Source organism: Pezoporus flaviventris, unplaced genomic scaffold (genome assembly GCF_033815535.1).
Source record: "Pezoporus flaviventris isolate CSIRO_AGI_PZ_B2104156 unplaced genomic scaffold, CSIRO_AGI_Pfla_v1 ptg000020l, whole genome shotgun sequence".
Lineage (NCBI taxonomy): Eukaryota > Metazoa > Chordata > Aves > Psittaciformes > Psittacidae > Pezoporus > Pezoporus flaviventris.
Window position 1 is genome coordinate 5,925,342 of NW_026892568.1, and position 25,576 is coordinate 5,950,917.

General features: G+C 58.8%; 1 protein-coding gene across 1 annotated transcript in view; it reads right to left on the bottom strand.

The window, feature by feature from the left end:
* Window positions 1-17,448, bottom strand: part of CASKIN2 (CASK interacting protein 2) — a 29,691-nt gene extending 12,243 nt beyond the window's left edge. The window contains exon 1 of the mRNA XM_061455532.1: window positions 16,674-17,448. Coding sequence (XP_061311516.1) covers window positions 16,674-16,767 — 94 coding nt within the window. The 5' untranslated portion in view covers window positions 16,768-17,448. The remainder of the gene's footprint in view (window positions 1-16,673) is intronic.
* Window positions 17,449-25,576: the final 8,128 nt, after the last annotated feature.

Consider the following 25,576-nt stretch of genomic DNA (forward strand, 5'->3'; position numbering starts at 1 on the left):
CCCAAGCTCAGACCCTTTCCTCCTTCATCCTTCCTGCTCCATCTCTGTGCACCCCCGGGACGGGCCGGACCCCACAGCTCCCGTCACCCCTGCTCGTGGGACCGTGCTTCCCTCCCTTTTATAGGCAGAAACACCCCAAAACTGCTGAGTGGGGCCATTCCGCTCCCCACTCACCCTCCGTGCCCATCCCTGCTGCCAAGGCCTGGCCCACAGAGCGCATGGCTGGCATTTTATGGCCGAAGCCTCAGTGAATGTGAGGATTGTGCCAGCCCGGGTATCCCTGTGTCCCCCCCATCGCTCCCCATTGGGGACCACTGAGCCGCAGAGGATGCTCACCCCACACAGCCTCACACTCTCCCGCCCCCCCCCCGATGGCTCCTTCCCGCAATTAATTCGAATGAATTCCTTCCTCCCACACGGAGAGGACGTTTCATTCTCCACCGAGGGGTTGAGAACGGATTAACATCCCTGGAATTCATCCGCCAAGTCAAAAGGGAAAGAAAGGGGAAGGGATGCGGGGGGCACGGAATGCCGCCGCTCCTCCTCTGCCCCATGGCCGGGCCAGGGAGGATTAACTGCTTTGAAAAGTTCCTTTGCTGTTTCCTAGGGAAAATCAAAGCCTGAGAGCCAGGCTTGGAGTGCTCCAACCCCACTAAAACATAGCGGGGTCCTGGGGAAGGAGTCCCTTTCCTTGCAGCTGGACGCAGATCCTCAGAGATCCGCAGCTCTCTTTTCCTCCTCTCCCGAGGTCTCTCCCCACCTCGCATGGCAGATCCCATACAAAGCCATACTCTGCTGTATGGCCCCTCCGCAGGAAGGCAGGGTTGAAGAGGGGGCCGGCCCATTCCTCATGCAAATGGTAATTAAAGGAAACCAAGGGATGCTGCGGTCCTTACTGCAATCTGTGCTGTTTTGTAAACAGCCTCATTAGTGCAGAATGGGCTTGGAGTGGCTGCCGGTGAAGGACTCGTGACTCTTCACCACAGCTGAGGGGATCAGGATGGGATCACCCTAATTACCCCTTCCAGAGTGGCAGCCAGCGGCTCCACCAACCCGAAAGCTCTTCCAAAGCCACATCCCATTGTGGGACTGCTCCCATCAGCTGGAAACTGCCTGAGCTGGGAAACAGGGGTGAGGAGGAGGAAGAGAGGGCCTTAGCCACTGCAGAGGGGCAGAGCCTGCATTGTGCTAGGAGGAGAAGGGCTGGATGGATATTCCCACTGTGCACATCCGAAAGAGGCTGAAACATCCCACAGCCCCCCCCAGGCTGGCTCTGGAGTTGAGCAATGCCCATTATCTGAATAGCACAAGCTCTCCCTAAATCCCATCCCGAACCACCTCCTGCAATGGCACTGGGCTGGCTGGTGGGGTCCAGTAAGCGGGGCTGGGATGCAGTGGGTGCCCTAGGACACAGGGGGTGTCCCTGTTGGCTCCCCAGCCCCAGGAGGCAGCTGTCAGCATCTGCACAGCAGTGTCTGTGTCTTTGCCCCTTTCCAAGCAGCATTCCTCAGACTAGTTCCCTGCCCAGCAAGGCTGGGACACGGGGCAGGACCATGCAGACCATGGACAGCATGGGTGGGTGGGAAAGCAGCAGGTCCCCAGAAGCAGAAAGGGTTCATCCCCAGCTACAAACTGGAAACAAACCCCTGGGAAGGGGAAGGTTTCCCTGCATCCCTCTTCCTCTTTCCACCCATGTGCTCCTTTTGACCACTTTCCCCATTTTTTTCCCCATTTCTTCAACACCTTCTCCTCCTGTTGGCGTCCCGGCAGCTCCAGGCTCCATGGCCTTCCTCACGGCACAGCATTCCCAGTCCCACAGCCCTCCCAGACTGGTTTGGAGATGCACCTCCAGCCGGGACACCCTAGAGCCAGGCAGGGAAAGGGCTGCAGGGCTGAGGCTGATCCAGACCCTTCCCATCCCAGGCACATCATCACCTCCTGTGTGTTTGCAGCAGGCTGGGAGCACCCATGGGCCTGATCCACAAACCCCCCGCTCCCTGCCAGGATCACATTCACATCCCAGGAAGACAAACACAGGAAAACACGGATTTGGTGCCAAAAAGCCCTTGAAGTGGATGGTTCCAGGAGCGTGGCATCCCAAGGGTTAACTCCAGCTGCGGGCTCCCCAACATGCCCCCTCCGAGGGGTCCCACCGGGCTCCCATCCCTGCTCCAGCGCCTGCCCAGGCAGGATGAGGCTCGGCAGCGTGGGGCCGGCGCTGAGCGAGGCCTCGAGGGAGGCAGAGAGCTTCTGTGCAGCGCGGGGCTGCCAAGAGCAGCGCCGGGAACTGCTCACACGTGTGTGGGGCTGGGAAAGCAGCGCGGCCGCCAGCGGGACCCGCACCCTCGGCCACGGGATCATGGAAGAACCGGGCTGGGAAAGAGCCTCAAGCTCATCAGGTCCAACCGCTCCCAGCACTGCCGAGGCCACCCCTAACCCACGGCACTGAGGCCTCGTCTCCACGCTGTGTGAACACTTGCAGGGACGGTGACTCCAGCCCTGCCCTGTTCCAATGCCTGAGCACCCTCTGGGGCAGGAATTGTTCCTCAGCTCCATCTAAACCTGCCCTGGTGCAGCTTGAGGCTGTCTCCTCTTGTCCCATCCCTTGTTCCTTGGGAGCAGAGCCCAGCTCCTCCTGGCTCCATCCTCCTGTCAGGCACTTGTAGGGAGCCATCAGGTCCCCCCTGAGCCTTCTCTTCTCCACACTGAACCCCCCAGGTCCCTCAGCCATTCCCCATCACACTTGCGCTCCAGGCCCTGCACCAGCTCCATTCCCTTCTCTGGCTCCAGCACCTCAATGTCTCTCTTGTAGTGATGGGCCCATAACTCAACCATGGCAAAGTGCCAGCCCGTGGCCATTTGAATCCTCACTGGTGGAGGAGCCAGGATGGCACAGCCCCACATGGCATACCCCCAACCAGCCCCTGCACTGTGCCCTGTGCCTCAGTTTCCCCATGGGTCCAGGCTGCACCCCCTGTTGTACTGCCCGCTGGGCTGAGCTCATCATGGGATGCAGGGGGCACCCGTGGAGCCGCCGGCCAGGGCAGGCTCCTCACCCGTGCCGCTGGCACCCGGCCCGGCACCAACCCCTATTTACCCCCCCCGGGCGCTCACCCGGCGCCGGCTGTGCCGGCTGCGTGGAGCCAGGCGTGTCTCTGCCCGGCCAGCACCCGGTGCCAGCGCAGCGGGTACGGCATCGGCATCACCCCTGCCCCTCACTGCACAGCTCGGCCCCGGCGGCTTCTCCCTGAGGTGCTGGAAGCGGACACGATCCCTCCGCAGAGCTGGCCTGGATTTGGCTCCCAAGCATCCTGTCTGTGTCCCCCCCCCCCCACAAAGCACCCCTTGGAGACTCCTGCCCTGGCTCCCCCAGGGAGAGTCAGGCTCCAGAAAGCGCTGCTTTAGCTGTGACCCCCCCCCCCCGGGTTTTGTCCGATCACTGTGGTCTGCGCTCTTCCACTTCAAGCCTTTGTGGAGAGCACAGATTGATAACAGGAGACACCTCCTTGCCAGTCCCACCTCTCTGCTGGGCCTCTGTCACAGGCCCTCATCCCTTCCCCTTGTCTTCCCATGGCATTCCTACACTGCTGGCTGCAAGTATCCCCATGCCCTGAGCCTCCCCGCACTGCAGGTCTGAGCATCCCTGCTTCACGGGCATCCCTCAATATCCATCCTGAGTGTTCCTGCGCCATGAGCATCCCTGCACTGCCAGCCACAGCATCCCTCAACATCCAGCCTGTGTGTCCCCACACGGCGAGCATCCCTGCACTACCAGCCACGGTTACCCTGCATGGAGGGATGCTCTGTCCGGGCACTGCAGGAACAGCATCCTTTTGCCGTGTGGTGGGAGAAGGCCCATGTGCTCCAGACACACCAAATGCCCTCTTGGACAAACAAAAGCCACGCAGGGACTCTCACCCCTAATCCTGCAGAGCACCAACCATCTCCCCCTCCGGGGGCTGGAGGTGGCAGCCTCACCCGACCTGCCCTGCCTGGCCTGGGGGTGGCCCTGCCCCACACACAGTGGGTTCATGCTGGGCTCTATGGACGCTTGATGTCTCACCCAAAACTGAGACCCAAAGAGGTGACGTCTTCTGCAGGAATCTCCCTTCCTGTCGCCCCTGCATCCACAGGCACGTCCGCTGCGGCCACCCACACCCGGCTCCTCCTGGAAAACCGGCTGCTTCGGATGCAGCTTCCCAGTAGGCTCGGAGGAGATTCACCCGCTCCGATAGGGAAGGAGCTCAGCCACAGCGGGGTGAAGAAACTCAACCAAAGTCGCCCAGCAAGCTTAGGATGGAGGCTGGGTGAGAGCCAAGAGCTTCTGACCCTACCATAGCCAGAGCCCAGCGCTGTGCTCAGCTCCCTGGGCATGCAGGGCTCCCCTGCTTCCCCTGTGACTATGGGTGCTGCTGGGTGGGATACCTGGACAAGCACCCATCCCTGCATCCAGATGTTCAGCTGCCTGCAGTGCTTTCCTGCCTGCAAATGGCCTGTCCTGGGGTTCGATGCTTCACAGCACCCCTGTGAATGGGATCCCCACCAACGCTGACAAACAGGTCCTCCACCAAGCCAGGCACTGCGGGGTGGGTCCAACTGGGGCAAAGCCACTGGGTTAACTGGCAGGAAAAGGGAGGCTGCAATCAGGGAGGCAGACTCCCATCAACACAGGACAAACGGCAGTCACTGGAGAGCACGATGCGCTAGAGAACTCTATCTTTCCCTACACCATTTCTGGCAACTGCTTCAGGATAACTGGCATCTTCACCCCTGAGAAACCTTCCAAACCCAGTGGGACCCAGCCAGAGCCCTGCCTGCTTTGACACTGCACGATGGCTACTGCACCCAAGCCCCGCTCCCAGTTTCGGGAGCCTGGATCCAGCTGGAATAACCCCATCAGGAGCTGAACTCCTGGCAGCTCCGCACAGCATCCCGAGGGCTGGACACAGCATCCCTGCACTGTGAGCATCCCCACTCCAAAACACACACTGCTCGTCTCTCACCTCAACAGCCTCCACCATTAACCCTTGGCTTGAGCCCCAAATGTTAGGGCTTACAGCCATGCAGAGCCCAAGTCGTTCCTGCCACCAAGCTGTCTCTGTTGACAGCATGTCTGAGTCTCCTCTGGCAGCTCTGCCTCCCTCCTCAGCTGGGCCTTCTCCTTCTTAAAGCTTTCCTTACATACCCTGTAATGTGTTCAGATACGATGGATGATGGTGAAGACAAGAGATGGCAAAGGACAGGTGGTATTTGAGAGGTCCAAGGCATCTTCCTCCCTGGGCTAGGGACCCATGACAGGTGAAGGGGACATGGCAGCAGGACCATGGAGTCAACTGGGGGCCTTTTTCCTTCTCTGGGAAAGGCTGGGAGCCTTTTTCCCAGAGAAAATCCAACAATTAGGTTTCTTAAAGAGGCTGGCAGCAGGAAGGGCAGCATCCCTGCACAGCACTGACATGGAGCGCTCAGCCCCAGCCCAGCCGCACCGGGACCCCCAGCCAGACCCCCTGTTTCCCCCCGCTGCTTCCATCCCAAGAAAAGCAGGAAAAAACAGGCAGCTCGTTCAAAGGGAAGGCTCCCAGAACAATGAAAGGAAAACAGAATCGGAAACCCCATCCCCATCCACGCAGCTGGGAAGAAGGTGCAGCTTTTGCCTCTCACCCCCAAGGTTTGACGGCCACATGGAGGAGGCAAATGCTAAGGAGAGGAAACAGCATCATAAGAGTCCTTTGGGGCTGGATTCATCCCTTGAGAATCCAAACACATGCTCCTGCTTTGAGACCCCCAGAAGCTCATGGGGTGATGAACGGTGCTCGCTCCCCTTCTCCCCAGTAATGTGGGGGTTCACACTCCTTTGCGCCCCAGCCCCGCTCCCCTGGCAAGGGGCAGCAGTAACACCCCTTCCCCATGGAAATGCATCCCCCAGCCCCGGCCAGGATGGGAAGAGCTGGGAAAGGCTTCGGGTGTGTGGAGCCGGGCGGCTCCTTCATTGATGCAAAGGCTCCTTTCCCAGCTGGCCGGGGAAACGCGTTACCGGGAGGTGAAGTCACCGTCCCTGCTGGGACCTGGCTATTCCGCTCTCCAGGATATGAACTCAGAGGAGCTGTATTTGCCCAGGGAAGAGGTGGAGCCTTTTCCATTTCCCCCATCCTTCCGAAAGGACAGGACACCTCCCGAGCGGGAAGAGATGGGGCGATAGCGGCGGGGGCCAGTGGCCAAGTGTGAGCTCTGCCTGCGCCCACAGTGCATCACTGGGTACACCCTGGGGCCAGAGCCACCCATGGGCTGCAGGACACGGTGACCAGCAGAGCAGTTTGTCCAGCATTAACACACCTCAGTTCAGGTTCAGCTGGTTCCATACTGGTCCCAACTGGGAGCCAGGAAAGGGGCTGCAGGGCTCCAGTGCTCCCCAGGTACCCAGGCAAAAGGGTTCTGCACCTACAGATGCCCTCTGCATCCTCGCTGATGTGATGCCAAGCCAACAGTGCATTAATATAATCCTTGGAGGATGCGCAACAGAGGGATGAGGGCAGAAATAACACAAAAGGGACTTAGAGAGATTAGGAGAACAAACCCAGGCAGATCCAACCTGGGAAAACTGCAGACTGCAGCATCTGGGGAAAAATAATCCAACCGGCACACGGTCAATGGGAGGAAGAAAGAGGGGAAGCAGGATGCAGGGGGACGGTGAGAGCAGCGTGAGTGTGGGCACAGAGCGAGCTGCCAGCCAGGAAAACAGCCCTGTCCAAGGGGGGATGCTGCTTCCTGGGGTACCATCTCCCATCGCATCCCCAGGGGTATGGACATGATATGGGCTCACAGGGGCCAGGAGAGGCAGCAGGAGCCAGCAGTTAAGGGCTTGCCTTGCACGGGAAGATTAGGGCAGGTCAGTGAGTCTGGATTTGCTGAGCAACAGTTAATTAGGGAGGGCGGGCAGGGACGCAGCAACCCACCTACACCTGCAGGGTTGGACGCTCAGGAGCAGCACGTAGCTATTTATTTGATGGTTCTAAGGAGGCCCAGATAAAAACTAGAGCAGCCAGGAGCAGCCACCAAAACCCTGCGAGCCCAAGGGAGTGAAAAGAGCATCCAGCCCTCAGCTGTAGTTTGGGTGGCAGCAGCAAACCATGCAGCTCCCAGGGGCAAGTGATGCTGGAGAACAGGGCTGCTGCAAACCTATGGTGCTCTGTCCTCATCAGCCCCAGCCTGGCACAGGGCACCCAGGAGCTGCTCCAGCCGGTATGGCCGGTGCTCAAAGCACACAGGGATGCGGCGGCGGCTGGAAATCCTGCACCATCCTCCCCGTTTGGCCCCGGGGAAGCTGCTGCCGTGTACCTGGAGCTGCCGGGGCGGACGGAGCGGCTGTCCCCACCCTGGCTGCTCTAATCTGGGCACGGCACACACAGGATGGGAGGGGAGGCAGCGCGAGGTCACCCAGCAGGTCCATGGTTCAAGTGCTGTCGCTCCTTCCTGAGCAGCCGGGAACTGACCCTTCCTAAAGCCCCCCCCCATCACCAGCCCATGGGCAATGAGCAGCCGAGGGCGAGCCTCAGACCTGCTGCTGGGGGTTAACAATACCTTGCAGATGCCTTTCCTCCACTGTGACCCCGCAGCCGGTGCTGCTGCCAGCACAGGGACAGGCCAGTGGGGTCCCCTGGGACACACACACAGCCCGACCTGTGCAGGGACGGGGCAGACACTGCCTGGGGACTGGGTTTTCCTCCCTAGGACCCAAGGATTTCTGCTCCTGGGCGGGTGCTGCTGCTACACTCTATTGCTAAACCGAAGCGAGAGGCTCTTTGCTTCCTACAGCTTCCAGCAAATGATGCATGGGCTATCCAGCTCCATCTGAACTCATCCCAGCTGCTTGAGCAAACTGGTTCCTTCCCACCAGGACAGAAACAAAACGTGGCCTCTGGTTCCTGCTGGTCCCCAGGGATGTTGGATGGGCGACTGCTCCACAGATGCTGTGGCACTGCAGCCATTCATAGCACCTGCATTGGGAAAGATCAAGAGGATCTCGCCCAGCAAGGGCTGCTCGGTGCTCCCAAGCTACAAGGGATGAGAAGGATCCCTCTCCATATCTCTTGGTGATGGCAAGGGTGCAGAGCACATCCATCTATCCTTGCTGCTCCCATCCCCTGCACAAGGTTGCCTACCAAAGCAATTGGGAAGTGCGTGGCTGCTCCACGCTGCTGTCAATGGGAAGGGGAGAGGGATGAGTCCATCCCAAACAGACATGGGCCAAGCTCCCTTCAGCCTGAGCAAGACAAACCAGTGTCCGGTCTCAGCTCTATCACACCTTGCACCACCATGCGTGGCCCCATGTGGAAGCAGCAATCTCTTACATGCACTTAACGGTGATGCCGCATGTCCTGGGAGCAGCATCTCCCCATCCCCATGGCAGAAAGAGGACCCCACACCAGGACCCTGTGCCCATCCTGTTGTCCCTGTGGGGGCCTCAGTGGCTGCTGAGCTATTCCTGGCACCGCGTTCCTGCCCCCGTCCCCTTGTCCCAGCTGCTCCGGGGCCGGCACTGGGTTCCTCCCATCACCCAGCCCGGATGCCGGAGCCCGCCAGCAGCTGCTTGGGGACCAGCTGGGGACAAGGACAACACAGAGCAGCCCCGTCCCCACCACGTACCATGGGAGGGACAAGGGCTGATTTGCAGCAAGGTCAATCAGAATACAACCGGGGGTTGGATCTGACGACCCCCAGGCCATGGGCTTCCCATGCAGGGTCAGAAAAGGTGGTCTGGGGCAGCACCAACACCGCTGAATCCCGAAGGAACAGACCCACCTTAGCACTGGGGCTGAACTGAGTCAGGGGCTGCACCCCTGGCCCCCCATCAAACCAAGGTCATACCCAGCCTCCCGCAGGACCCCTCCACCAGGTTATCCCCCTCCCTCCACCCCATCCCCTGCCTCGGCGCTCCCCACATCCCAGCCCGGCCGCGGGCGGTGGGATGCAAGCCAAGGCCTGCCCGCTCCCTGGACCCCTGCCGGGAACCTGATCTGTTTACGCCTCTCCAGCACCACGGGTGCGTGTCAGGAACGGCCCCGGCAAGCCCGGCTTGGCGGCGGAGGCAGGACGTGGGAGCTGAGCATGGAAACCCCCCCCAACGCCCCTCAGCATCCCGGGGTGCTGGTGAGGATGAGGGGGTGCACAGGGGGAAGAAGGGTGCCCCCCACCTCCCTTGGCTCCTTATCATAGGCAAAGGCACCCTTCTTGCACCGTGCCACCCCAGTGCCCTCCACCCCAGCCAGGGAATCATGGTGGGATGCTCCATCCCCAAACCTTGCCAGCAAACGGCTTTCCAAGCTGTGCCAGCGCTGCTGGGAAAGCCCTAGGAGAGCAAAGCAGCCCTTCCTGGCCAACGAGGCGCTGGATTTGCAAGCACATGGCTGGACACACGCTGGGGCTGATGGGCACGTGCTGATCCCCATCCCAGCACCTGGGTTGATCCCGGATGGGGCACCCACCTGCACTGCTCCTCGGAGATGTTTATCCAGGTATTTGGAGCAGGATGCATGGGACAGAGCAGAGCCATCACTCTGGGGGCTCAGGTCAGGACCCCACCGTGTCTCCACACCAGGTTTGGGGTGGAAGTAACAGAGAAGCAGCTCCAGGATGTCCATATGCAGCCCAGCACATGCTGCTATATATAACCAGTGGGACAGATGCTCTAACACAGGGGGCTGCCTGTACCCAGCACCACCAAGGAGGACGCAGATCAGGATCAGAGGGAGCTCTTCTGTCTGTGCAGCACCCTCTTCCCATGCAAGGAGGAGTGTTTCCCTTCTTTCTGACCCAGGATTAGGGGATGTTCATTCAGGGAAGCCAGGAGGGCTCCTGCAACCTGCGTCAGCCCAACAAAACCAAACCTGAAGTGTTTCAGGCTGACCAGAGCATCCCGGGCTGCAGCCCAATACAACCCCCACTGCCATGGCTGTGCTGGCCCCCATGCAGCTGGCTGGGCTCACCATGCACCCACATACCCCATGTAGTCAACGATGAGCCACTGGGGAGGATCTGAGCCCTTTCAGAGCCTGTTGAGACAAGTGGTGAGGCTGGCGAGGTCCCCGAGAGGCCACCACGCTGTGAGCTGGGTGCCCTGCCCGGGGGAAAGGACACCAATGGATGGGGAAGTTCCATGCGGCTCCCAATCCACCGCCTCCCTACTGCTGTTCGCACCCAATTTGTCTCCAGCTGGAAAACCCCCTTCAGGCTCACCCGCACCCATCCTGGCACAGAAACAAGACGATGCCTCAAAGATGGGCTGCTCGAGGTGGGGGAGTGGGGGCTGAGCACCAGCCAGACCCTGGCACCGATGATGCGACGGAGCAAGAGTGAAGCTGATGGCAGAGCCCGAGCCAGCCCTGCCATTGGGGTACCTCCGTGCCGGGCTCCCCAGCTCCTTCCCAAGCAGACACCCTTACACAACGTGCCTGCCCGCGGCCGTGTTACGAAATCCCGGGAGTTTTCACCCCTCACGGCACAGCCGCCCACCGGGGTCACTGATCCAGGCTCTGGCTCCTGGGATAGCATCCATGGGATGCCGGGATGAGGGTCCGGGCTCGGCGGCAGCGCCAGGGGCTGCGTGCTCTGTGCACAGCCTTGGCTGGGTCCCATGCGGGGAGCGGCGCTGGCACGGCTTGGCGGAAGCACAGCCGGACGTGTTGCGCCAGGCCTGGGATGCTGCAGGAGCCGCATACCTGCTGCACACACAGGTTCTCCCTGCTTCCTTATCTCCCCGTGCTCAGTCCCAGCTCCAGCCTTTCTCCCTGGGGTTGCACACATACCCCAGGCCCAGGCTGCCGCAGCCCCGGGGCATCCCATAGGAGCAAGGGATGGGTGAAGGTGTCCAACCCCTCCCTGATCATCCCGGCAGAGCCATTTCCAAGCAGTTTGGGCATCTCCAGACAGGTCTGTGACTCACCAGGACACCTCGGCACTGCCCGGGTGATGTTGCAGCCTCAAGGTTCAAGCAGGTCTCACCCTCTCCATCCTAGGTATGGCGAAGCCAAGAATGGGATTTGGGATGCATGGGATGATTTGGGACGGACGGGATGAGCTGGAATACTCGCAGCTTCTCCCCTCCCCCTCTTTGCTTGCTAGAACAGCCAAAAAAAAGGTGGTTTATTGTTATTTAGTTTCTGCCCCTTTCATACTCCTTTGCTGGAGTTTTTGCCAGCGGCGGCCCCGGCTCTGGCGGGGATCCAGGCCAGAGAGGAGCTTTTAAAAACAAAACAGGGCGCGTGCATGCACACACACACGCACGGCATCCAGCCCCTCTTTTAACTCTTGATGGGGTGACGCTGTGTGGGAGCGCGCTCCCGACCGGCTGGAAACCATCTTCCACACAAGGGATGCTGTAAATCACTGCTGGGATCTGATGATTCACTCTCCCCTTCCCCAAAACACCTTCTTGCAGCATCCCCTGACGGAGAGGTGTCCGGAGTGATGCCGGCATGGACCACAGGGACAATGCTGCATCCCCTTTCTAGGTTGCAGCCAAGATACTCCGACCCAGCAGCCCTGAGGAGGAAGAGCACGATGATGTTTTCACCTAAAAGCAGCTCTGCTCCCACACGGTATAAAGTGGGAGTGCCAACGGCCCGCACACAGTGCCATCAAACCCATGGGGCCTTGCTGGATGGGTTACTGCCATCCAGAAAGTCTTTATGCACCAGGTCCAGCCCCACAATCCCAGCCCAAGGACAGGATGCCCGTGCCGGTTGTGTCCTTGCTTCATCACATCCTGCCCTGCCTGGGTGCAGCCCTGGGGAGCACCGTCCCCATTACAGTGCCCATGTGCTGCTGGCAGCCTGGCACACAGTGTTCCATGGCTCAGGTCTGCCCTCCCTGTCTGCCTTTGAGCTGTTGTCATCCAAATTGTCCCGTGTTTCTGGGTCAGGCAGCCAAAACGGCCTCTGAGGCCCTTGGGAAGAGCCCCCTCATCTGGGATGAGTCACTGGGAAGTGCCAAAGGATGGAAATCCCCCTCCTGTCCCAAACCTCAGCCTCCTGCCTGTGACACTGGGTTTGGCCACCAGCCCAGCTCCATCCATGGCCCTGAGAGACTGGCAAGTCCCTGGGATACCCCCAGTGCTGCCCAGCCACCCCCAAGTGAAGACAGCACGGCCTGAAGCAGCCTTGAAACACCCCACACTCATCCCCTTCCCTAGAACTAGCCCTTTTTCCCACCCCACTCTTTTACCCAGGCAGGGAAAAGGCAGCTGCAGGTAGCCCAGGCTGACAGCAAGAAGCCACGGGCTGCCCTGCCAATGGCTCTTCAAAGGCTGGGACCGAAATACAGACCTGGGACAGGGTGAGCTGTGAACACAGGGAGATGGGGTGCAGAGGGGCACGGGGCTGGGTGCCTCACGGATGCAATGCCAGGCACTCCTCCATCTCCCTGTGCCACGTTGTCTGCTCCTGCCTTATCTCCCGCGCTTTCCCTGGCTCCGGGCACACCGGCAGCAGCCGGGCCCCCTTCCAAACACAACACCCGTTAAGAAACCAGCTTTGAAAAGCAATCACTGCCTTCACTGCCTATGCGGGGCTTTCCTTTCCTGGGGAAGAGAGCTGCAAAACAAGGGGCAAAACCCGACCCCATGCGCTCCAACAACCGGGATGTAGATGGGAAAACGCACCAGGCTATTAGAGACTGGGCTGGGGGGGGGGTGGAGAAAGGACGGACCCCCCCGTGCAGCGCTGCAGCCTCAAGCTCGCCTTTGAAGCCTCTTTTCTCCCCCCGTCCCCATCACCGCGGGCTGGCTCCGGAGCAGGTCTGGGCACGCTGCGGGCGGAGGGGTCCCGGTGGCGGGGCCGCGCTGCCCTGGGCACGCCTCGCCCCGCTCCGCTGCCGCGGCGGCAGAGGGAGTTCTGCCCGTTCCGGAGCTGCTCCTCGGCGTCCCTCCGCAGGCGCGCCCGTGGCGGCCCTCGCACGGCAGCGGAGCCGGTCCAGCCCGTCAGGCAGAGCAAGGGAGGGCCCCTGGAGCGCGTCCTCAGACTTGGGCTTCAAGGAGATACGGCCGGGGACGCGCTCGGCATCAGGGGCAGAGCCTGGTCCTGCAGTGCCCAGGGCACGGCTGGAGCAGCAGGCAGGGTGCCCACACACCACCAGCAGGGAAAGCCATCGGGTGTTAACAGAGCCCGAAACCACGAGGATCCTGCCCGAGGCTTTCGCTCGCAGCCAAACTATGCAGAGTAAAAGGAGCACCTCAGGCTTGGGACAAACCTCACTCAGGAGCAGCAGCAAGGAGGACAGTCCTCCCCAGTGACAGGGGATGGGCAAGGCCAAAGAAGTGATAGATGCTCCATCCCTGGCAGTGTTCAAGGCCAAGCTGGACAGAGCCTTGGGTGCCCTGGTTTAGTGCGAGGAGTCCCTGCCCATGGCAGGGGTTGGAACTGGATGATCTTAAGGTCCTTTCCTTAAGGAACCCTAACTATTCTATGATTCTATGCTGGTCTTGCACGTTGGCACAAAACCATATCTAACTTCATTGCAAAATAACCCCCAAACTGCAAAAAGGAGCAACTTCTTCCCCAAATAGAGGCTGCTGCTGCTCAGAGAAGGAAAAACCCCATCAGGACACAAAGGGTGTTTCTACAGAAGACAGGGACACAGAATGCCAGTGGCAAAGGCTAACAAATCACAGGAGAGATATTAAACCTCATGCTTCAGGGCTTAAGCTGATACAGCTACTAGGGATTAGGAGGAAATTTAAGGGGGGGACCGAGTTATCCCACATCTGCCTGCTGCAGTCCCACTGCACATGGAGCAGCAGCATCCCTCTCCTACCCAGCCAGACAGGGGATAGCATTGCAGAGCCAGCACTGCTCTTGGGAAAACCCTGGAGTGCCCTGTGCTGCCCAGATGCAGCAATGAGAGGCACTAACCCATGCGTAGGGATAAAACCAAACACTAGTGAAGGTTGCAGGGTGTCTTAACACCTTGCTGGGTCACAGCCAAGTCCCAGGCACCCACTCCTGTCCTTCATATATCCAAGGCCTGGAAAGCCCCATCAGAGCTAATGGAACGGGGCAAGTGGCTGGCCTAAGGTGGCCGAACCTCCTCAGGCAGCAGCTGAGGCCTGGCAGGGCCTCACTCCCTGTCCTTGAGAGTTTCACACCAGTTTGCTCAGCTGCTGCCCTTTCTCTGCACTTTGCGCACGTTTAAACAAAACCCTTCACCACTCCCTCCAGGAAGGCAAACAGCGAGTCCAGCTCTCAGTGCCTTCCTCAGGTCCTCCAGCTCCTGCCTATCACAGGAGCATCACACTCTGCTCCAGCATCCCCTCATCCCCTGCCCCTTAGCTGTGCACACCCAGGGATGCGGACACTCAGACCTTGCTGAGCACCGTCCCGCTCCAGGAGCCATCATCCCTTCCCAAGGATGAGAGCTCAGTCTTGGGGGGGGCGGGTGTCTTTCCTTTCACATCCCCTGGGAGCCCCAGCCCCACGGTGCAGCAGCAGCAGCCCTGGCCCAGCCAACGGGTGCATTGTTGGTGAGTGCAGCCAGCCCAGGCTGTGATTGATGGCCAGGGAGAAAGGCCAAAGCCGTGACGGGTCGGTTAACAATTTCAATTAAACTCTCCAGCACTCCGAGGCGGAGGGGTGGGGAAGAGAGAAGGAAACGAACAAGCAGAACATTGCTGTTGCTGCTCCCACAGCAAAGGGTGGCAGGAGCAGCCCAGCTCTCCTGGAGGAGACCCCCTTGGTGGTGCAGAAGGACCACAGCATCCTCCGGACATGCCCTCCCTGCAGGCAGGATATCTGCCTTGCTCCTGCCCCCAAAACCTTCTCCCCACCTTGTAATAATAGGTGCTGTGACCCACTTGCACGGGGAGGAGGGCTCTGCGTGGTGAATGTTAAACAACACGTCCCTGAAATTCCTGCTGCCGGGACTGGCGCTCGGTTTCTGCTTACGCGCCCTGACTTTTTTAGGCACAGGAAGCCCCAGAGGGCTGATCACAGCACCCGAGCTCCCAATGCACTGAGACAGCAGAAGGACTCTTAGAGGGATTTGAAACAAAGATAAAATCCAGCATCTCGGCCTCTCATATGGACAAGGCGCTTTAATGAACGGCAAATGCTCGGCTCACATGACAGAGGAAACTGGAAGGGATGGGGAGCAGCGATACCCCCCATGCTGGGGATGAGCCCCTGGAAGCGGGCAAGTCCCCCACAACAGGTCCAGCACGGAGCCCTATCAAGCAGTGTCCTCACAGGGGTCTGGGCTTGTTGCATCCCCCTCCTTATGAAGGGATAGAGTGAAAATAGGCAGAGGGAGGTGCTGACGCCACTGCAGCGGGGGAGTGAAGCACACGTTCACGTGGGTGCCCCAAGGCTGCAGGGAGGGGAAGGCGCCAGGGAGAAAACACACAGACAGGGTTTGACTGGGAGGGAGTTCCTGGAGGGGACTGAAGGAAACCAGTATAACTTCACCCCTCTGGGTGTGCAGGATTGCCACGGGCACCCCAGCCCGCTGGCCATGGGACAGCAGCTTGGGGCTGCATCAGCTGGTGGGATGCTCAGAGCCTGATGTTATTTATTGCCTTAGGGATGTCTTTCAACCCAGTGGCACAGGGAAACCTCTCCCTCCAGCTCAGGGACCCCTGAGCAAGCAGAGACAATGGCACCCCATCCCTTTCCCTGGGGAGAGGGCATCAGGCACCCCTGCTGTGGGAGGAGGTGGCCCTCAGGCCCCCTGCAACCCTGGCAGTTGGGATGTGCAAAGTTCTGGCCCGAATCAAAGCTTTCCAGTGCTGTCCCAGAGGACTTGATCCCTTCTCACATTCATAATCCTCAGCATAACTCATGTTTCTCAGCACCAGCCTCTCCACCCTGAGCCACTCCTAAGAAGCCTTAAGGCTTCCTCTCCTGGACGTGTTCCCCCTTTCCCTCCCCAAGGACAGCTCTCCACAAGACCCCCCATGACAAGCATCCCTGGCCAGAGGTCTCACATCCCCAGCCCAGGCAGGCACCACGCACCTTCCCTTGGCCACACACCACCCGAGAGCTCTGTTATTTACTTTTCCCAGCTTCCTCCTCTTAGCAGGTCATGAGAAACAGCCGGGAGCTCAGCTCCGTGCAAGGACACCGTGGCCATGATCTTCTCCTCCACCTTTCCACCCTCCCCACGTCCTCCAGACACTGCGTGGCGCCTGCAGGACCCCGGTGTCCTCGGGGACCCCCACGAGCCCAGTGTTGGCTCCGAGCTGCGCTTGCCGCTGACCTTTCCGAGAACACACGCAAGGAAAGAGCCCTGCTGAAGGGTTAAACATTACCCGGCTGAAATTCAAGGCTTGACGATTGGTTCCAGTCCACTGGCTGGGATGATAATTTTTCACAAGGTAAATACAGGCAGTCGCTACAGACCCTTTGTAGCAGGGTTTCCCCTAAGTGGCTTCACTTCCCGTCGCCACCACCGTTCCCCTTTGCCCATCCCTGCTCAGTGGGCCACACTTGGAGCTCCGAGGGGGAACCCCAGCGCTGCCAGGACAATCCCTTACAGCCTGCTCATTCATCTGCATGGGCTGCAGGGTTCAGAACCAGCACTAGAACCCAGCCTGGACAGCACAGAGCCCACTGCTGGCACTCACACCCTGGTACCGACTGCAGCGCCCGGCCAGACAGAGGGATCCCACAGCTCTGCACCCCAGTACTCACTGCTCTTCGACGCCTTGATCTTGGCCACCAGTTTCTGCACACCAGGAATGTCCCCGTTCTTCACGGCCTGGATCAGCTCCTGCTCTCGCCCCATCGCAGACAAGTGGGAGTGGTGGTGGTGCGGAAGGCAGACACCCTCTGATCCTGGCAGTTTATAAAGCCATGGGAATAAGCCCCTAACTCCTCAAAGCACACTTTGATGGAAGATGAAATCCAGAAGAAAGATGCTTTACAATCCCATGGGACATAAAAACCAGAAGGAAGAAGTCTTTCTGTTAAGGGCAGCAGCCCTTTTCCGTGTCGGGAGGAGCAGGACCCGGATGGGGTTTGCTTGGAGAACATGCGATCAATTAAAACAAGAGATAGTTCAGTGCTCAGGGATGGGCTCCATGGGACAAAGCCAGGCTGCTCAGCGCAGCATGGCCAGTGCAGTCAGCATCAGGATCCCTTTGGCCTCTCGCAGTGCTCCCGGAGCTGGAGGTGTCGTGCTTTGCTCCCCTCGCCAGGCTCTGCTGCGCTGATGAGTCCCTAATTCTTCCCAAAGGGATTACGGGCTCGTTGCCATCTGGAAGTTATAGATCCTCCCTCTCTGCTGCTCATTAGCCCCTTCGTTTTGGCATTCCTCTTGGCGTCGGCGCTGCAGCCACGCTGGGGAGTCCCATGCACGGCCGAGCCCCGGCGCGGCAGCCCCAGGACCTGCGGAGGGGAAGAGCAGAGTCAGCCCTCAAAGGACGTTTACCTCTTGGCTCTGTCGCGACAGCCTTTGTATCCACACCGAAGAACGAATGCTTTGACTATATTTAGTGCTGGCTGGACTTGGCTCATCCCTGTTAAACAGAGAGGGAAGAACCTGCGAGGAGAGCTCCTGAGGGTGCTGCTGGGGGCACAGCTCCTTCCCCATCCCCTGGGGTGGCATTAGACATCCCCTCCCTAAGGGCAGCACATAGGCCTTGGGGCACCATGGCATCTCCTCCTCTCCTTTCCCAGTGGCAGCACCCAAGGGATGGAGCTGGGGAGGTTCAGACAAAGTCCCCTGCAGCCCATGGGAGCAGGTCAGCCAGCCTGGCACTGTTCTCATCCCATGCACGGATAAATCCTCACCCTCTGAATTAGCCATGAAGCTCAGTGCTCTGGGCCCCAGCACACTCCTTAACCAGTCCCTGAGCTCTCTCTGGCCCATGTGAGGAGCTGGGGGTAATTCAGCAGCACAACCACGCTCAGGTGAACAGGATCAAGCCCACATCCCAGTGAACTGGAGTACCAGAGAGGGCACAGAAGCAGTTCACACCTCTCGGTGCCCTCCTGCTGCACTCGGGCTGCCCAGACTGGATGGTGAGAAAACCCCTCCTGGTTGAGGGCCATGGATCTGGCAGGCTGCTCCAGCACCCGGGAAGAGCGTGCGTGCAGGAGGGCAGGGAGCACTCGCTGTGCCAGCCGCAAAGCTGGTGCCAGATCACCCTGCAATCCCCCTGCGTCGATCCGCACCAGATCAGAACCGGCTCTGGCATCCCCAGCCATGGCTCCGGAATGCTGAACCCCTTCCCAGAGCACTCCACCTCAGCCGTTTATATAATAGCGGGTGTCGCTTCTCCGAGCAATCCAGGTCACTGTTTTGAGGATGGAAACCACAGGGGAGAGAAGGGAACGGTGGGAACAGAGCTCCTGCCTGGGTCGGGAGAGGCAAAACCAGAAGGGGTGTCCCACGGCACAGCGCTGCTCAGCCCACCCACGGTAAAGCTGAAAGCTGCCCATGAGCACAGACCCCCCACAGGCTCCCCGTGCTCCAGCCTCCCCCCCGGGGTGCAGCAGTATTCAGTGCAGGGAGAGGGGAGATCCTCCAGTGCTGGCTTAGCCTCTGGGACAAGGGGTGCTGAGGCTCCCACATCAAACTGGGGGGTTCCCCCCCATCACTGCTCCCCTCAATGAGCACCTTGGCACTGGGGCTGTTTGGGGCACTGAGGCCAGCGCTGAGGTCAGTTGTCACCTCCTCACATCCTGGGGCACCCACACCAGCTTATCTACATTACAACGAAGTTTCAAGCACTTGACTCGGACCAAACCTCTTCCAGCAAACAAATCCCCTCCCGAAACCTCCTGCTCTGCTTCTCACCGTCCTCCAAACTACTCCATTTAACCCTGTGCACTGCAGCCAACTCTGTGCTGCTCTTCAAAAGCACTCGCAGAAAGCGTGTGCGAAGGCACTGAGCCCATTCACTCCTTTATTAAACAAGCCTGCACGGCCTCACTTAAGAGAGCAGCCCCGTGCTGGTGCCTACCTCCCCCGGAGCACACGAGGCTCAGCGGGTACCGAGAGCTCCGAATACCGACCTCCATCTCTTCAGCCTCTCGAGAGAGGAGCAGGAGCGAAGGTAAAACGAGAGACAGGCACAAAGCTGGAAAAGCAACAGCAAAACATCCCTCCCACCCGAGCAGAGCTGAGCCTCCAGCCCAGGAATCCACCTGGAGAATCAAAGTATCCCAAACATTCCCGCAGCCAACGGCAGGGCAGGGAAAAAGGAGGGAGAGGAGGAAAAGAAACAACAACAAAAACAAACTAATTACGTAAATGGAGAAGGAAAGATGTAAACGAGCAGCAAGCACCGACTCCGGGTCCCGGAGGGAAAGGGGGGGTTGGAATCTCGTCTCCCCCGGGAGGACCAGTGGAGTCCCGTACCGGCAATGCGGGGGGCACCGGCCGCATCCCCCCGCACCGGGACCCCCGAGGACCGGCCTGGGCCGACCCCTGCTTTAGGGGGGGAATCGGGGGGGGGGGGGGGATTTTCGCCCCCCCACCGAACCGAGTCGCTCCACAGCTCCTGCGAGGGGCCCGAGCCGAGCGGGCTCCGCAGCCACGGCCGCACTCACCTGGTGCCGCTCCCAGCCCCGCCGCACCGGAGCGAACCGAACCGAGCCGAGCCGAGCCGAGCCAAACCGCACCGCGCGGGACGGCTCCGCACCGAGCCGCGCAGAACTGAACCCGAGCCGAGCGCAGCACGAACTTGCCGAGCCGTGCGGGGCCGGACCGGGACCGGGACCGGGACCGGGACCGGAGCGAGCGGCGCGGTCCCGGCTGCCCAGCTCGCAGCGCGGCGCTCGGCAAAGTCCCGCTCGGGCTGGCCCCGTCCCGGCAGGAAATCCCTCCCCGGCCCGGCCTGATTGGAAAAGCCCGGCGGGTTGTGCGGGCTGGGCAGGGCCGGGGCTGCTGTCACTCACCGTGATGCGCCGGCTGAGTGGGGCAGGGCCGCCGCACCGGCACCGCTCCCGACCCGCCGCTGGAGTGCCCCGGGGCTCCCGGGCAAGCGGCTCGCTCTGAATGGGCCCGGCTTGGAGGCACGACGCGGACCGGGACCGGCTCCCGGGGGTCGTTCCCCATCCTCGACCCGGAGCTCCAGGACCGGCCCTGGGGGGCGATCCCCCGCCTTCAGCCCCAGTCCAACCCAGTCAACGCTTTGCCCCCTCCGTTACCAACTACATCGGCCCAGAGCTGCTGATGGTACCCACGGGACCAGCATCCACCTATTCCCAGCTGCCCAAACCCCAAGTTAGTCCTACTCTCACAAAGCACTAAAACCACCCAAGCCCACCCTTTTCTGCCAGTCCACAATGGAAACACCCGAGCTGAGGGCTCCCCTGAGCAGTTCTCTTAAAACAAGAGATTGCCTAATAAAGCTGGACAGCTTTTGCTGTACGATACCACTGGATTATCATCAACTAATCAGATTAAAAACACACGGAGGCTTTGATTTTATTCACTAAGTGCCCAGCCCACAGCTCCCTGGGGGAGATGCACAGATCCCCTACCTCTTTGAACCAGGCCCGGAGACATTGCCCCAGATGATAGTTTCAGGAGCAACCCCAATAAGGGGGATTCTCAGCAAGGAGGAGGAACTGATGTTCCCAGACACACCCTGTCTTTTCAGTTCGGGGAATAAAGAGATTATTATGCACATCTAATTATAAATGTCAACATTTCACAGCTGCGATGTTGAAGCATGAAGCTCTAAGTAGCCCTGCTAGGAAGGGCTGTGAAGTGAAAGATCTTGTTATTCCTCCTGTGAGTTTTGCCAGAGCTTGTAAAGCGCAGTGACATTTATAATAATCCCCCGAATTTATGTAGCACCTTTTGTCCTTTTAAGGATCTTAATTAAGCATTAAGCTTTGCAGCTCCCTGAGCACAGACTAAACCCACTTTGCAAAAGAGGAGTCTGAGCCCTTCTTTCTATGTGTGTCCTGCTTCAAGCAGGAGCAGGACTTTTCCTCCCCAGCGACCTCCGGCAGCACGCTGTTACACTGCAGCAAGCGGGTCCCGCATCGATACTCCCACCCAAAGGTTGTGCTGCTTCAGTTACACTAAATCTGGCTATTTAAGCTTTAATCTCTGCTGCCACACAAGCCCTTTGAACTGAGGGTGCCACTGGAGGGTATACCCCAATTTACTAGAAATCCACAGTTTTTAGCCCAGCCTTTGACCATTAAACCACAAATCAGTGCTCCTGACTGCACAGCAAAGCCCAATGCCTTCCCTTTCCAGCCCTACCCACAGGCAGGCATCAGAGCAGGGACGAGACCCCATTTCCTATCACACACCTTACAGGTTTCCATCGGTCTCTGATGTGAGATGACCCCAGCACAAACACCCACCAGCGGCTCCAGCCATGTCCACCTTGCAGAGCCAACAGACCCACTGTGACACCTATTCCCCTGTGCCCACAGGGCAGGTGCTGAGAACATCTGAGAGCATCAATTGAAATTCCACGGCAGAGAAACCCTTTCAACATTCTGCTGTCCCTGTACTGGGGTGAGGTGTTTGCAGTCTAGGGGGATTTCGGGATGCTAGCACCCTTGGGTGGCCAGCCCTGTCCTCGACCTCTACATTGAGGTGTCCAAAGCAGCACCAATTCCTGTTCCCCACGTCGGCCCGGCGGGGCCCCTGATCCTGCTCCCAGCTCTTCAGGTCGATGTTGCCACCTAGAGGCCCCAGCTACAACGATCGTCTCCTTGCAAAGCCCTGGGAAGTTTCGTTGGGGTTTGTGTCTTTAATTCAGTGCAACATTTCAAAGCAGGGTTTTTGGCTCAGGGGCTGAGCAGGAGGAGCAGATGAGTTGTTCCTACAAGTGATGTGGGTTTGACTCAAAAAATCACTGCCAGCTCTCCCCAACCCTTGTTGCATGGCTGCTTGATGACTGCACCTCATCCTGGCTCATGCAGCTGTGCAAACCTGTCCTCTCTACTCTGAGATTAGTTTGTGGATGGGGTAGAAAACCCAAATGGATGTATTCTTCACTGTGAGGGTAGTGGGACACCGGAGCAGATTACCCAGGGAAGTGCCCCATCCCTGGCAGTGTTCAAGGCCAGGTTGGAGCAGGCTTGGAGCAACCTGCTGTGGCAGGGGGTTGGAACTGGCTGAGCTTTAAGGTTCCTTCAACTCAAACCGTTCTGTGATCCTTTGACTGTGTGATTCTATGATTTGCTGCCAGGGAGGGACCAGCCCAACTGAAAGGAGTGATGCACACAGCAGCACCCACAGCAGCTCCACTGCCAGCACTGGCGCCTATCTGAGAGCACCAGGCTCTTACTCCCAAGTTTCACTCATAAAAGCCAAACTTAGCAAGTCATGACCATCGCATCCCCACCAAGTGGATAGGGGGTCTGCAAAGGCCCATACCAGACATCCAAAACATCTAAAGCATGCTATGAACCAGCTGGGTGGACATACACTTATCCCATCTCAGCTGTGGCTCAGGCTCCTCCTGTCACTGCTGTTTAAAACCTCAAGGAACAAGCCCAGCTCACCCCGAAGCTCCCTGTGGCACCCAAGCAGGGGGAGGCTCAGGCTGACCTTGGAGTGACAGCAGCTGTGCAGGGGGAGCAGGATTCCATAGGCACACAGGGTTGCTTTCCCTGGGTGAGTGCACAAGCGCTTCTGGTCAGACATCCATCATTCAGGGTTAGAGCAGGGCTGGAGGCTGGGACCTGCACGCCCACAATACCATTGCAGCAAGGCTCTGTGGTACCTGCATTGGCATCGCAGCATCTGTCTCACAGGGAGGAAGGTGTGGGATGAGAATGAAACATGGTGAGGAAAAGCCTCTCCTGCACTCAATCAGGGCACGGTAGAAAGCAGGCTATTGCTCAGATTTAAAACCACCCCCAGGAGCCCTTCCTGCAGCTCCTGACATTCTTTTCCTCAGTTGCCGAGCACCAAGAAGTGATGGGTGCCCCACTGCTGGGCTTTGGTCCTGTCGGTAAGCAACTGAGCAAGTCTCAGTCTCATTCCTGGTGCTCAGCATTCACATTTCAATCCCAAGAACACTTTCCTACATAGGCATCCATCCCCTCTCGTGGCATTTCCCACCTGGCTCAGCTCTTCCCCTTGCTGGCCACAACGTCAAGGGCAAAGCTAGAGAAGGATGAGGGATCCAGATGCACAAGGTGCGTGTGTGTGCATTTACTCTTTGCCTTTTATGAATCCTCCTGACAATAGCTGCTACTTGAAGAAGTCCAAGGAGAAAAAATAGGGGGTTTGATCAGAAGGAAGATACACTGCCCAGAGGAAGCAGGAGGGAGGATGCTGTGCTCCCAGAAACCAGGCTCTGGCAGAGAAGCCTTTGGGCCTGTTTGACCTCAGACACCTCCTGTCCCCACATCATGTGCAGCACAGCCAGTGGCCACCATCACCAGCAGGAAGGCTTCAATGCCAGGACACATCCCAGTCCAGGGCCAGAACCTGGACACAGCTCCATGTGCATGTGCCCCATGAAGCTACACATCAGCCTTAGTGCGAAAAGCAGCAGCGGCTGCCCTTAGTGGTACCCTGGTGGTACCTGCTGGTGGCAGCCAGCAACATAAACCAGCTCTCCAGCAGGTAACAGGGCTTGGCAGTTCATTTAGGAAGCTCTGCTTTGTCTTTCATAGCAAAGAATCCCCCCTCCACATGCACCCTCAGGTAACCAGCCCTGTTAACACCATTCCACTGGACCCCAGCTCCGAGCTCCCTCACAAAGCAACTCCACAGCCACAGGTAGAACACGTGTGGGGTGGGAGTTAGAGCCTACACCAGCCTCTGCCCTGGCACAGCAAACCCTACACATGATCCCTTCTCCTGCATCCACATGGGAACCCGGGCAGGTACCAGCATGGGGCTCCTGACAGGAGCAGCCATCCCACGTGCCAGCGCTCAGCTCCCGATGGACTCACCTCTCCAGGCACACGTGTGCTGCTGCTCGCACTATCCTCCCCGTTTGCCCCTTTCCTCCTCCTCCTCCACGAGCCTCCCTGTGCTGACAGTCCCTTCTTTCTGGTCCTGTGCCTTTCTTTGCTCTCCGTCTCCCTTGCTTAGTCCCTCACTCAGGAAATTAAAGATAATCCTCCCTTTTTTTTTGCTGCCGGATTCCCTGTTTAACATTCGCTGCATGTGCTTGCACTGATTCAAAACAGGATTAGACTTTCTGTTGCTTTGATGTCAGCTGGGCTTTGCACTTAAGGCAGAGGGGGAAAAAGGAAAATGCCTGTTAACAACCCCCTTGGGTTCTGCCCATCCACTTGCACCCATCCTGGAAATGAAGGTCAGGCACATGCACATGCAGAAACTGGGTCTCCTTCCAGCATCAACCTGGGGCAAGAGACTGACCTGCATCCCCAGCACTGCAACCTCAGCACTGGGGTTTGTTCTCTGGAAAAGGACCAGTTTTCACCCTGTCTCCATTATGACCCAGCAGCGTGGAGGCTGAATGGCTCCCATGGGCTGAGGTGTCATTAATCATCAGGAAACCACAACTCACTGGCTGTCAGGGAATATTGCAGCCCCCAGCTGCTGCACGGCAGGAGCGTGCGGACCACCGGCATCGCTTCAATAGGGATCGGGGCTCAGGGCTTCCCACCGGGAATACCCTGAGCAGCTTCTTTCTAAGGGAGAAGCAGGTGCTGTGGGATGGGTAAGATGGAAATGCATACACTGCTCCCTGTGGTGTGATGCTTGTGCTGTGGCACAGTCCGTGCATCAGGCATTTCCCTCTGCTTCCTTGAGCCTGAGCTTCTCCCTTTGGAGGACAAGGACCTCAGGTGGTTTTTACTCACTGGTGTCTCCAACTGCAGTCCAAAAGAGACCAAGAGCAGGGGCAATGGGGGCCTTACAGGGGGTTTCTGCTGCTGGGTGCTCTAGCTCCATTCTCACCTGAGCTTCACTCCCAGGCAGCTCTGGGTAACAGGCAGATTTAGGGCCTGCAGGAGTAGAGATGTACCTGGAACCACCCCAGGACCTTCTGCAGGTTGCTTGGAGGAGCAGCTCCATGGACAAGCATGGTCCAGCCACAGCCAGGACCCAGCCCTGCCCTCAGCACAGTGCTTGTGGAGCAGAAGCAGGGGCAGACCTAAGCTCTCCCTGGGATCTGGCAGCCATAATCCCTGTGTCACCCACACCACATCATTGCACTGCAGCCCTGGCTGGCACTGCCACCACATCAGGTATCCTCTAGGATTGCCCAGGGGCTCCGCCAGCAGCACTGTCTGATCCATTTTGCCCAGTGCACGCACACAGACTTGATTAATGTCTGCAGTGAGCTCCATCCATCATCGGGGAGTAAAGGAGATTAACTGTGCAGCACGCCTGCCTCGCGTTGATCCCATTCTCCAGGCCTCCTGATTAATGGCGAGGCTGCCTTATCTGTCAGGCCAGGAAACACGGATATCCGGGTGACTGGGGATGAAGGGAAGCTCTGGATGCTCAGGCTGTTGCCAACCCAGCCACAGCTCTGCCATCAGCGCCATGCCAACACACCCCTGCTCCCCATTTCCATTGCTGCCGCCATTCCCATTGCTCCCCGTCTTTCTGCTCCTTCCTCCTAGTCCTTCCCTGCTGTGCTGGCAGGGATGACCAGAGGAAGAGTGGCAACTGGAGTACTGAT